Source organism: Triplophysa dalaica, chromosome 19 (genome assembly GCF_015846415.1).
Source record: "Triplophysa dalaica isolate WHDGS20190420 chromosome 19, ASM1584641v1, whole genome shotgun sequence".
NCBI lineage: Eukaryota > Metazoa > Chordata > Actinopteri > Cypriniformes > Nemacheilidae > Triplophysa > Triplophysa dalaica.
This window is the reverse complement of record NC_079560.1, coordinates 20176443-20190715: the sequence shown is the minus strand read 5'-3', so window position 1 is coordinate 20190715 and position 14273 is coordinate 20176443. Positions and strand designations below refer to the sequence as shown.

Genomic DNA, 14273 nt, shown 5'->3' with positions numbered 1-14273 from the left:
CAATTGCAATTGATTTTTGTTTTAAATGTTTAATGGAAACACTTGTCTTTCTACATATGAATACAACATAACACACAAATGTTTATTTCGGGGAAAATGAAGGAAAAAGTAAAAAATTAATAATGACAAAATCATCTGTGAATGAATCTGTGAAAGGTTCATGAATCTAAATTGTTGAAACATCGTAAAAAAAATTAATAGTATGTATAATATATATATGTATAAAGGTTTGTAAGAATATTTGGTGGTAGTGACGTGTCTGAAAGAGTTTGACACTACAGCAGAATCATGAACAAGTCAAAAAATAAATGAATTTATGCGCTCTGGAATAGTTGATTCTGACTGGTCAGTTACAACACTCCAAGGTCTGTCATTCACAGATAATAACCGCTCAATACTAATAACACATGGTAACCCAGATGATGCTGCAAATCAGTTTGATTATTTTTCTTTGTGGAAGGTCTGAATTCGTGAAAAATTAACTAATAAAATATTACAAATCAATTTTTCATGTTCAATAACTCCCTTCTGGGGTGAGAAGCCTTGTAATAAGCGGGATTGTGTATAGAAAGCCGGCAGTTATCGCATGATCATACTGTCGGGGTAAATAACTGGCTGCTTGTACATTATCCCTTACATGAAACATAAAAAAGAAACTGTATTAATGTTAAAATGTTAGTAACGTTAGTAACAGCAGATAACTGTAAAGATAAAATCAAATCTCTATTTGAATTGAATGCTTAAGTGTGTTTTTTTACAGGTAAGATCACCAGGGGACAAATGTTACTGGTAACACTGAATAAAGGATAAACTGCTTTAAAATTGTATGTGAAAGTGTGTATGTGTGTGTTAGTGAGAGGATCAGAGAATGACAGTTTTCCTCCGTCACAATCCAGCTCAACTCGGATTCTCTCAACTTTCACTGAGAGGGACATGCCAATGGTGTACCGACTGCAGTGTATTTACCTGAGTGATATTTCAGACAAAATACATTAGTCCTGATTTTTTTTTAACATAGATCTAAAGTGTTGGATGTTGTTCCTCTTCACACCCAGACACTAGTCTGTGTTATCTCCAACCTGAACATCCCAGCAGTGAATTCCTGATCTCAAACTCTCTGAACCCACAAAATACACAGAATCCCGATATCTCTCTGGATTATCAGGAATCAGATCTGATGCTTCTTCACTGTATCTCACAATCATCAGATCATCAGACACGAGGAGTTTAGAGTGAGCAGTGTTTGGATCTAAAGTCACAGGAGCTGAAGAGAGAGAGAGAGATAAGGAGTTTTCAAACACACTTTATTCAAACATTACAGAGTCAGCAATCAACAGTTAATATTACCCAAGCATAGAGATAACGTGCAGACTACATTAACATTTTGTCAATTAACAGACGCTTTTATCCAAAGCGATGTACAGAGAGTTCAGGGAGCAATAAGCGATATGTCACACAGGAGCAGTAATACAATACTTGTAGGTGCCAATACAAAGTTACTATAGTTTCAACAAAAGCTAGACCACTACCTGTTGACCAAAAGCCTATTGTAACAAGCAGGGGCGGACTAGGACACAAATTTAGGCTAGCAGATAACACAATCATCCAGGCCACCAAATTTAGACACCACAAACCTATTTGTTATTAGGGGCAATGGCCCTGAAGGGGCTTTGGCCAATATTGTTTCTGTTAGTATTATTAATGGCTGTTAATGGCTATTTTTGCTTGTTACTTTTGTCTACGGATTCCTCATGCCGTCTAGGATCAGTGGAGAGTATGATTATGTCGCTATTGGATAATCGGCCCTTCCTCCATTTTTAAATTGTCATAAATTGCAATATCCTTTAAAACGCGTGATTTACCAGCACCACATTTTTTAAGTATTAATGAAGTAGTGTCCCAAACGTGCCTGCAACGCTAAAAGACAGTGCCACCTAGCGTTCTCTTATTGAACTATTCTGAGTAACGTTTTGTGCATCACTATGCAAAATGGTCTTCTTGAGTTCATTCCAACCTATTCCTCTGTTTCCTCAAGTGTGTGGTATTTCTGTTATTTCTGCCTGTTATTTCCGCTTCAAAGTCGACCTTGCATTTGACATTGCCTGTTGTCCATAAATATAGGAAATGTGTGCCGTGAATTTATGCTCACTTACGTTACCCGTTATTTTTGGTCGGTACTGCACCTACGGTGAATTACTCTTGTTGCTACTTGCAGCTCTCACACATCTCCTCAGGATCTCTCACACGTTGTACAAGCTCAGTAGAGCAGTTTGCTGAACTGCACGCCCAGTGTCACAGAGGTTGTTGAGTCTTTGAGGTTGTGGGTTTGAATCCAGTGTTTTTGTGTAGTCTGCGCTTTGTTCTTGCCTATTCTTCCTGAACTGGCTGTTTTTCACTTGCGTTCCGTTTATGCATTTTTTGGCTCTCTCGGCTCTGCGCTAAGCTTATGGTGCGGCTTCAATTTTTCAATTTTTTTTTTTGCCTTTATTGGACAGACAGTTATTTTAGAGAGGACGGGAAGCAAAGTGGATGAGAGAGAGGGGGTGGGGTCAGGGGAAAGGACTGTGGTCACCCGGGACGCATCGGCGCTATATGTGCATGAACCACTCCTCCATCGGCTCCTTGAAATGATCACATAACGGACCATAAATATTTAAAATCAATTTACTGTTTCATTTCATAATTTGTTTTATCATGTTGCCAAACAATCTCTGGAAAAAATTGTCCGTAGGGTGTGAGTGCGTGAGTGAATGAGTGAGTGTGTGTGCCCTGCGATGGGTTGGCACTCCATCCAGGGTGTATCCTGCCTTGATGCCCGATGACTCCTGAGATAGGCGCAGGCTCCCCGTGACCCGAGGTAGTTCGGATAAGCGATAGAAAATGGAATGGAATGGAATGTTGCCAAACAACAAAAGCATGTTTGAATTAATTATACCTCAAGTCTATCCTAAACAGAAGAATAATTATATATATATATATATATTATATTTGAGAAGGGAGTTCTCATTTTGGAAAAGACTCTTCAATTGCATCACGCTGTCAATCATCTCTCTCCTGCAATGATTGAATGAATGTCTTGGTTACGGATGTAGCCTCTGTTCCCTGATTGAGGAAACCAGACGTTGTGTCGAACCGATAGATGGAATTCTTATGGAAAATGCCACGGCGCTGTGCCATGTCACAATCTCTAGCAAAGCAACGCTGATTGGACTGTGCGGACTGAAGGATTTGCCGCAAGGTGGAAGTCCACCAAGGGAAAGTCATGGGTTACCAAGGTGGGAACCAATCATGAGGATACATCGGCCGGAACCACCCTGCTAGGGGGTTACTACTTCTGGAGCACAAGGTCCGATTATAGCTATATGCAAGATAACTCAGCTGATACCCGGCCTTAGGAAGAACGTTTAGAAGAGCGAATCGGGGTGCGATTGGCCCGTGAGCACTTGGCTGGCGGGTTTACATTCGACCAGTTCCCCATATCACTAACGCTTCTAACGTGGGTGGTCATCGGGGCAGTAGCCACAGATGTCACAGCCCTGGTAGCAGACGAAATGGTGGCTGGTTCCCGTAGGAAGACAGCCACCCGTGACCGCAACTTCTGAATGACAATCTGCCCGCAGTGCTGGATGCCCAGACACCTAATGCAGCGATTGTGTCCATCCCCCTCCTCGATGAGGGTGCCGCAGCCAAGAGAACAGCGGGACATTCCCGCGCTGGAGAATGCTCAATCAGTCCTGAAAAGGACCATTTAGAAAGAATCTCTAACACCTCCGGAACCGGCGAGACGCCCAGGGGAAGGTCGCTGCAGGAAGGGACGATCCGCTGTAACACGTCGTAGCACCAGCAGTGTAGTTGTAAAGGATTTTGAATCCTGAGTTGTACTCATGAGCGATGGCTCTGAAGAACAAAAGGTAAATGAATGCTGCACGCCGCAGATTTATTAAAATTATTGCAAAGAGAAGTGCCGTTAAATGTTATAATGTCCCGACCCCTAGTGTCTGAACGCTTCCTTACATTTCCAGCACCGAGGACAGCGGGCGAATCTGGACTATCGATTGTTTTAGGACAAAACTGTGCCGAATTGTCCGTGAGAGCTGCAAATAACACATGCGAGTGTCATATGGCCGCCAAAGTGGCGAACGAGTAGTTGTGTGTCTACTATAGACCAGTCGATTCTGGAGTTGAAAAGAGAAATAACGGATGCGGATTTAGCAGAGAACGATGCATCGTATTCGTAGAACAGTGTACCCCCGTAGCGTTGACTGAAGTCTGCCATCGTTGCTAAATAAATATCCATCTCCTCCCTCCTATCGGGATAAACTTGGCAGAGTATGTCGCAGTAAACTCCGAAAGCGATCGCGAATTCGCCGAACGATAGGTTACGTTGCAGTCGACCATTTTCCTGTCGGCCGCAGCCGAGGGGAGTAGGAGTAAAGCCAAGTTAATGTCCTTACCTTGGATGATACTGTTGCGTAAAACAGGAGATACCGTCGCCGCTGCTGGAAGGACGAATCGCCTGCCCAAAGCTTTCGCTGGAACGGCGGTGGCGAGGGTGAAATGTGTGGTCGCCTGCGAAGCAGTTGCGTCCTGTAATGGTGTCTGGATGATTGTTGAATTAGCTACGGGGGTAGACGTTGACGGCATGCTAAATTCATCGTGCTGTCCGGGGACGGGATGATTAGTCGAGGGTACTGAGCGCATCTGGATGTTGGATCCTGGGTTGCTGAGCACCGTCTCGAAATCCACTATTTTCATTTGTAGGCCTTGGACGGTGGCAGAAAGAGATTGAACAACCTCTAGCAGCTGGTCGTTGGCGTCGCAGGATGCGTATGGATCCTTATGGGCTGCGGGCACTTTTTGGATTGGCGAGGTGGAGAGGATTTGCTAGATCGCTTCCTACCGGCTTGTTTGCTTGGCTTGTTGGTGGCGCTGATGTCATTGGGGTTACGTCGGCGGTTGCGGGAGGGACACCCAAGGTGTTGAAGGCCAACTGGAGCAGGTCGTTCCTGGAGAGATCGGGATCGGCTGGAATGGCTGCTGCTTCGAGTTTGCAGGATCAGTTCTGATGGCCACTGACCCCATGGACAAACACAGCATTGAATTCTTGAGCTACGCCTCACGTTGGCTGGAGACGGAGGGAGGAATTCCTCGCTGGAGTCAGTATACTCACAGAAAGTATTCTGTGGCATTAAGGAAGTCTGCGAGTCGGGCTGTTGGATTACGGCGAATCACTGTTGCTTCGACTGCGGAAGTAGAAAGGGGTAAGTGGCGCTCTTTTATGTTCCATGTGGGAAGGTGATTGATCCAGCAGATCTCCAGATCTTTAGCAGACGTATTGCAGACGTTCAGACATCTCCGAGACGTAGTGCAGATGAGAAAACTATGTATTGCAGATGTATATGCAGACGTCAAATAGACGTAAGCCAGATGGATTGTGCTATCTGGGTGGTGGCTTCAATAAACTTCTGATCAATTTACTAAATTTACAAGTATTTGGCAGTTGTCTTATTGAAACAAAAAAGCCTTAACCCTGAATTAACCATAAGATGACCCCATTTTTTCCAATGTATTTCCAAGAAAAAGAAACATAGTCTTATTCAAAACAACATTGTCATTTCAAAGCCAAATAAAAAATGTATGAGAATTAAGTGTCCACACACTAAAATAGACAATTAATAGTCATAAGCGCATCACAGGGACTACAATCTCTTCCATTGAGGACATCCAAAAGAAACGCTGTCTGCGTCGAGCTCGCAGCATTATCAAGGACTCCTCTCACCCCGCTCTCCTGCCTTCCGGTAGGCGCCTCAGGTGCCTCTGGACAAGAACCAGCAGACTAGGAAACAGCTTTTTTCCCAGAACTGTTTCATTATTGATGAATAATGTTTCATTCATTCATCCCCACTGATTCCACTACCCCTCATAACTTTAACTGTAATGCTGCTATTACATAGTTTACATTGCACTACAGGGCTGCATGCATGACTGAACTGTACACACCAGTACTTCATGTTATCTGCTCTATCGGACTGTTTAAACACACATAGCATCATTTGCACTCTATACTGCTCATTTGCACACCAGGAATATTACACTGAATGCTCATTTGCACTAATGGACTACTCTCATAACTGCATTACCTCATCTACTGCACTGTAACTTTCATAACTGCATTACCTCATCTACTGCACTGTAACTTCAATAACTGCACCAACTTCTCTACTGCACTGTAACTCATCTATTGCATTACTGCATCTATTGCATAACCAACTGCATCTACTCATCTATTGCACTATAACTTCAATAACTGCATTAACTCATCTACTGCACTGTAACCTTAATAACCGCATTAACGTATCTACTGGACTGTAACCTTAATAACCGCATTAACGTATCTACTGGACTGTAACCTTAATAACCGCATTAACGCATCTACTGCACTGTAACCTTAATAACCGCATTAACGCATCTACTGCACTGTAACCTTAATAACCGTATTAACGCATCTACTGCAGTGTAACTTCAATAACTGCACTAACTTATCTACTGCACTGTAACTGTATAACTGCATCTACTCATGTATTGCACTATAACTTCAATAACTGCATTAACTCATGTATTGCACCGCACCTTTAATAACTGCATCAACTCATCTTCTGCACTGTAACTTTAATAGCTAATGTGTGTAACTAATGCACACTCAAGTCACTTGCACTATTGTATAGTCTATATTGTTATCTGTTCATAACCACCTGTACATTAATGTTCACAGTATATAGCCTTCTGTTTATATTGTTCATAGTACATACCGACTGTCATATTTTCATAGTACATGCCCATTGTATAGTATTTTCCTAATATTGTATTCTGTATTTATTCACACTGTATATCCTGCACTTTCTAATTGCACTTCTGGTTAGACCTAAACTACATTTCGTACACTGTACTTGTATATGTGTAATGACAATAAAGTTGAATCTAATCTAATCTAATAAAACAGGGCTGTACATGCTAGGAAAAAGTCTGTCAGTGTTAAAGAGTACCTTCCATGAGATCATGAAAATGACATTTCATCCAGTCTGTTATGTTGCCTTGTTTGAAAGTAAGCTGTCTGCCAGGTTGTAAGTCCGAAGGTGAATAAATAACAAAGTTATTTGCTTGTAAAAATGGGAGTCGACTCTGAATCACACAAATGAGTCGTGGACGCATATCTACGTCACTATACATAGTCCCTGCCTACACTTTGCTGAGACTGACGCGACAAAACACTGTTGCTCGTTCGTGATGCGTGTGTATCATGTCTAGAACCTGTGTTCTATGGTGTGAAACTAAGTCCGTCTTATTTCAACTACCAAAGGAAGAACATCTGAGGGAAAAATGGGTACAATTCATTTTTCAAACGATACCAAAAGAGTATAAACCCCGGGTTTCACTGTGCGCGTGTCCATTCACCGAACATTGGTTTAATAATATTGGCGCGATCACTGTAGGCTATGTGAAACGACTATCCTTGAAAGAGGGGGCAATACCAACTCTATTTGGACCTGTTAGCTCCACCAAATCACAACCTGTAAGTGTGACTATTGATTTTTGTCTTAACTTCAAGAAATATTTTTGGACCTTATATCTGTGTTTAGCTAATAAAGCTAACATTAGCATGTACCGTTAATTATTTCTGGGTTGTAACAGTTTGTTTATCTTGCTATTAACTTTGCTTTTGACACATTTGCCGCACGTGCACCTATATAGATAACGTTGATAAAGTACTGATTGTTGGAGATTTTAATATCCACGTAGATATTGCTAACGATCCATTAGCTGTGGCGTTTAAAGAACTGCTAGACTCTTGTGGTGTAACACAATACATCAATAGTCCTACTCATTGCCTTAATCATACCCTAGACTTGATTATATCTCATGGAGCTGATCTAACCAATGTCAATATTATACCTCAAAGCGACGATGTTTCCGATAACCATCTTATAAGATGTACACTGCGCACTGCAGAAATCAGTTGTATATCTCGTTATCGACAGGGTAGAACAATCACCTCAACTACTAAAGATAGTTTCGTAAAGAACTTGCCAGATCTGACTCCTCTAATAACCTTTCCAACTAATAAAGAATCGCTCGATGACATGACCAGCAACATGGACACCATTTTCTCTGATGCATTAGAAGCGGTCGCACCTATGAAGTCAAAAAGGATAAATGAAAAGATCATAGCACCATGGTATAATAACACCACTCGCGCCCTAAAAAGAGAAACGCGTAAACTGGAGCGCAAATGGAAACAAACCCAATTAGAGGTCTTTAAAATTGCATGGAAAGAGAGCGCAAGCTGTTACAAAAAGGGACTAAAAGCAGCAAAAGCCGAGCACTTCCGTAACCTCATAGAAAATAACAAAAACAATCCAAGGTTTTTATTTAGTACAATTGCTAAACTAACAAACAAACAGACTCCACCTGACCTGGGTATTCCGCCGCACCTTGGTAGCAATGAATTCATGAAGTTTTTTACTTAGAAAATCAAAATAATATGAGACAACATAGCTAAAACCAAACCTCCAAGTGTGTCGGAAGAATTAGTTTCAACCTTCACCCAAAAAAAAAAGCTAGAGTGTTTTTCTCCTATAAATCAGGAAGATTTAATTAAAATATTTGCAACATCCAAACCGACGACATGCTTATTAGACCCCATTCCGACTACTTTATTAAAAGAGTTACTACCTGCTGTAATTGAGCCCATTTGTAACATAATCAACTCGTCTATTAATCTAGGACATGTCCCAGGGCCCTTTAAGCTGGCTGTAATCAAGCCTCTCATTAAAAAAAAACTTAGACCCCAATGAACTTGGAAGCTATAGACCAATTTCAAATCTACCGTACTTGTCTAAAATACTAGAAAAAGTAGAGTCAACTCAACTGTGTACCTTCCTACAAAACAATGACATGACCGAAAAGTTTCAGTCTGGCTTTAGACCTCATCACAGCACTGAAACTGCGCCCGTTAGAATTACAAATGATCTCCTTATTGCTTCAGATAAAGGTAACGTCTCCCTCTTAGTCCTGCTTGACCTTAGTGCTGCTTTCGATACTGTAGACCATAAAATACTACTAGATCGTTTACACCATTATATCGGTATTCAGGGACAGGCACTGCAATGGTTCAGATCTTATTTAACAGACAGATATCAATACGTCCATTTAAATGGGAAATCGTTAAATCTTATGCAAGTAAATTACGGATTACCTCAGGGATCGGTTTTAGGACCCTTGCTTTTCTCCATATACATGCTGCCCCTCGGCAACATTAGAAAACATGGAATTAGCTTCCACTGTTATGCAGATGATACTCGGCTATATATCTCATCAAGACCAGATGATTCCTTTAAGCTATCCAAACTGGCAGAGTGCATCGAGGACATAAAACATTGGATGACTAGTAATTTCCTCCTTTTAAACTCTAGCACTACAGAAATATTACTTATAGCACCAAAATCAAGTAAACAGAATATCTCCGATTACAGCCTGCACATTGAAAGCTGCACTGTTACTCCAACAAATACAGTTAAAGACCTAGGCGTTATATTAGACGGCAACCTGTCATTTAAAAATCACATCTCAAATATCACAAAAACAGCCTTCTTCCACCTTAGAAATGTTGCCAAATTACGAAATAGTTTATGTGTTGCAGACGCAGAAAAGCTTATTCATGCAGTTGTGACCTCACGGCTTGACTATTGTAATGCTCTACTTAGTGGTTGTCCTGTATCATCAATAAACAAACTACAGTTAGTTCAGAATGCAGCTGCCAGAGTTCTTACTAGGTCAAGAAAATACGATCACATAACCCCAGTTTTATCATCGCTTCACTGGCTACCCATTAAGTATCGTATTGATTTTAAAATTCTTTTAATTACTAACAAAGCCCTGAACAGTTTAGCACCTACTTACTTAACCGAGCTTTTATCACGTTACAACCCATCACACTCTCTACGATCTCAAAACTTAGGACTTTTGACAACACCTAGAATAACAAAATCCACCAAAGGGGTCGAGCTTTCTCATACGTAGCACCTAAACTCTGGAATAGCCTTCCTGATACTATTCGAGGGTCAGACACACTCTCCCAATTTAAATCTAGATTAAAGACACATCTTTTCAGCCAAGCTTTAACTTAATGCATAGTTAATGAACAGCAGCAACGCTAATTATTCTCTTTATTCTCTTTCCGCCTCTGCCTCGGGATGCCCATCCCGGGGTAGGAAGAAGTTCCACCATGTCCAGACGACCGACAGATGCCCATCCCCAATTTGAGATTACGCCAGCTACAGCTGCAGACTGACTGACCATCCCAGCTCCATCTAAGGCAATTCCACCAGCAGCCAAGAGAAATATGACCATCGGACCATCCCAGCTCAGACCACTACATCCCCAACCAAGAGCAAAGACGGACTATTTGTCTTATTAATGCTGAAGTTACAATATTTGGTATTAAATGCTAAATTTAAATCACATGTCAGCAGTTTGAGTGCAGCTATGACACGTCAGAGGGGATCTGGCCATCCTGGTTGAGCCTGGTTTCTCCCGAGGTTTTTTTCTCCATTAATCAATCATTGGAGTTTGGTTTCCTCGCCACAGCAGGGCAGTGTTGGCCTGCTCACTGGGAGATTGCATTCATTCATTTATTTATTTATTTAGAAATTGGATATTATTTATTAGAATGATCTTACTCGTTGTATAAATACCATGCACTGTGCTGTGTTTTAACTTTTCTGTTTTTCCTGCTTGCCCCTGTAAAGCTGCTTTGAAACAATACACATTGTACACCTGTTGCACACCTGATTGCATCGCTGCCGGCGGCTAGTTTGTATCCTCTGACACTTGCTTCACCTCACATTTGTTCCTGGTCTTAATATTAGTGTATTTTACTATAGTTACCTATCATTGTCGTTGCCAAATTATTTATAACTTTATTTTCTAAATCTATATTAAATGAAGCGTAACGCCGCTAGCATATTAGCGTGTTAGCTTGCCTTCTGTTTACAGTGTGGAATATCATCTCCCCCTATTTGTCTTGTGTGCTAACTGTTTCTCTTTTTAAGCGTATATACTAAGACTCATCAAGCAACCTTGCTAAGTTAGGATTGCACTTCATACCCGGTGAGTTATGGCTTCTATTCCTATTGTTGTTACTTGCACCTCATGTCATATGTTTAGTTTAGCCTTCTCTGTCAGCGGCGAGGGTTTTACATGTGATAAATGCAGGGAAGTAGTTAGGCTGACGGAGAAGATCTTAGAATTAGAGTCTCGCATCCCATCTTTATTTGAGGATAGTAAGAGTGTAAGGACCGTAGAAAACACTTCGGATGCGAGCAATGTTAACACACACAGCTCGGTTCCGGTTGAAAATCCCCTGCAGCAGGGAAGCTTTGTAACGGTGAGACGGCATAGTCGCAGGACAAAACATCACTCAACCGTTCCGATTAAAGTCTCGAACAGGTTTGCCCCGCTCAGTGACGCACCGACTGAGAAACCTGCTGAAAGTGCCCTAGTGATCGGTGATTCTATTGTCCGGAACGTTAACATAGAGGCACCAGCCACCATAGTCAAATGTTTACCGGGAGCAAGAGCGCCTGACATCAAGTCAAATTTAAATGTGCTGGCTAAGGCTAATCGTAAATACAGTAAGATTGTTATTCATGTCGGCACAAATGATGTTAGACTCCGTCAATTGGAAATCACTAAAGATAATATTAAAGAGGTGTGTGAGCTCGCAAAAACGATGTCAGACACTGTAATATTCTCTTGCCCCCTTACTGCTTACCGTGGTGATGAGATTTATAGCAGATTATCATCACTAAATGGCTGGTTGTCTGAGTGGTGCCTGCAGAATAATATAGATTTTATAAATAACTGGAAGAGTTTTGAGGGCAGACCTGACCTGTTGAAACGAGATGGTCTCCATCCCTCCTGGGATGGGGTTTCCCTCCTCTCTAGAAATTTGGCACACAGTCTTAATAATGCTAAAGTCTGACTACCTAGGGCCCAGGTCAGGAAGGAGACAGAATGGCTTAACCAACTGTCTGCTTGCCGTCTCGCGTTACAGAATACACAAAATATACAACATGTAATAATCCCTTCTTACAAACAACATAAAATAGAGACTGTGTCTGTCTCCCGGATTAACAAACATAAGTGTAGTAGAGTAGGCGGGGCGAGACCGTGGTTCGAGTCCGGTGAGTAATTGAGAATTAGCGACAGCTGTGCGCACACCGGTCTCGAATCACGTAGGAGATGGGAGCATATAAAAGGAACGAGCGACCGGACCGTCGATGAGAGAGGACCGGGCCCGAACTTATGTTATGTTTGTATTTATATTTATGTTCATGTTTTGTTCGCCGGCGGTCGTCCATGAGGGGCCGCCGGCTGTTATATTACTTTATTAAATGTTTAAATGTTTGCCGGTTCCCGCCTCCTTCCTTTCCTTTTATGGAGATTTGTTACATTGGTGCCGAAACCCGGGAGGAAGGAGAGACATGCTGTCGGAGAGTCCTCGCCGCCGAGTGGCCTCGCGGTGCCGGAGAGTTCGGGCAGCGCGGACGAAGGGCGTCCGCCAGTGGCTGCCCGAAGCGGTGGCTCTGGGTAAACGGAAGTGCACAGTGCGGCCACCGTCAAAGCTTCGGTGGAACGGCGACCTTTGCTGCCGCGCCCCTGGGTCGAGGTGGGGTGGCTGTCGTCCAAGCGGGAGCGGGGGGGTTGCCGCCGTCCGCCAGAGGCCGGAGCCTGCGTCCGTCCCCCGAGGGGGAGGAGCAGGGGGCGGAAGTGCTGAGTGCGGCCACCGCCTGCCAGAGGCCGGAGCCTGCGTCCGTCTGCCCGAGGGGGCGGAGCAGGGGACGGGGAACCCGCCCCGACTCCCAGATAAAGGAGGAGCCACCGCCGGCCGCCAGGGGGCGGACGGTCGAGCCATCCACCGAAGCCCCAGGGCCACCGCAAGGCACCGCAGAGGAGAGTACTCCGGCTGGTTGAGGAACGAGCGGCAGCATGTCGGGGAACCGGACTTAAATTTTTTTTTTCCCTCTCTCCCCTCTCTCTTTCCGGTCGCTCCGAGGGCTCCCGTCTCCGTTGTCTCGTCGCTGCATACCCCCCACCCCACCCCCCCCGAAGGAGGGGGAGGGAGCTTGCACAGTCGCGGGGGTATCCCCCGGCCTGTGAGGGGTGATGGGGGTATGTAGTAGAGTAGGCGGGGCGAGACCGTGGTTCGAGTCCGGTGAGTAATTGAGAATTAGCGCCAGCTGTGCGCACACCGGCCTCGAATCACGTAGGAGATGGGAGCATATAAAAGGAACGAGCGACCGGACCGTCGATGAGAGAGGACCGGGCCCGAACTTATGTTATGTTTGTATTTATATTTATGTTCATGTTTTGTTCGCCGGCGGTCGTCCGTGAGGGGCCGCCGGCTGTTATATTACTTTATTAAATGTTTAAATGTTTGCCGGTTCCCGCCTCCTTCCTTTCCTTTTATGGAGATTTGTTACAATAAGATATTGCGTAAACCTCTTGAGAGTAATTTAATAAACGTTAAACAAATCAAACATGAACAAAATACAGATAATCAGCTGTTACAACTCGGACTGCTTAATATTATATCTCTCTCAAATAAAGCACTTTTTGTTAACGATTTGATAACCGATCATAATATAGATATGCTTTGTTTGACAGAAACATGGCTAAAGCCAGATGATTATATTACTCTAAATGAATCCGTTCCCCATGATTATTACTATAAACACGAGCCTCGTCTAAAAGGTAGAGGGGGAGGTGTCGCTGCACTTTACAATAATTCTTTTATTACCTCTAAGAAGTCTAATTTTAAATACAATTCTTTTGAAGTCATGGTACTTCACGTATCGACACCTAATACTAAGGACAAAACATTTTTAAAATTTATTCTAGCTATTGTATATAGGCCTCCAGGGCACCACACAGATTTTATTAAAGATTTTGGTGGGTTCTTATCAGAACTAGTACTGGCCGCAGATAGAGTCCTTGTCGTCGGTGACTTTAATATCCATGTAGACAATGATACAGATGCCTTGGGACTGGCTTTCAAAGACACTCTTAACTCCATGGGCGTTAGTCAACATGTGTCAGGACCCACTCACCTTCGTAATCATACTTTAGATTTAATACTTTCTTATGGTATAAATGTGGACGATGTTAAAATTGTTCAGCAGAGTGAAGACATTTCGGATCATTATCTGATATTA

General features: G+C 42.9%; 2 protein-coding genes across 2 annotated transcripts in view; one reads left to right on the top strand and one right to left on the bottom strand.

Moving 5' to 3' along the window:
- Positions 1-1058: 1058 nt before the first annotated feature.
- The window catches only part of LOC130407538 (E3 ubiquitin-protein ligase TRIM35-like), a 28300-nt gene continuing 15085 nt past the window's right edge, over positions 1059-14273 (bottom strand). Inside the window, exon 5 of the mRNA XM_056730526.1 lies at positions 1059-1264. Within this exon, the coding sequence (XP_056586504.1) occupies positions 1059-1264 (206 nt within the window). The remainder of the gene's footprint in view (positions 1265-14273) is intronic.
- Positions 11160-12073, top strand: LOC130407716 (uncharacterized). Its single transcript, XM_056730877.1, has one exon. It carries the CDS (start codon positions 11174-11176, stop codon positions 12038-12040), a length of 867 nt encoding a protein of 288 aa, XP_056586855.1. The 5' UTR covers positions 11160-11173; the 3' UTR covers positions 12041-12073.

Excerpts from the sequence above, each read along its gene's own strand:
- LOC130407716 (XM_056730877.1), top strand. The coding sequence starts at position 11,174 with ATGGCTTCTATTCCTATTGTTGTTACTTGCACCTCATGTCATATGTTT.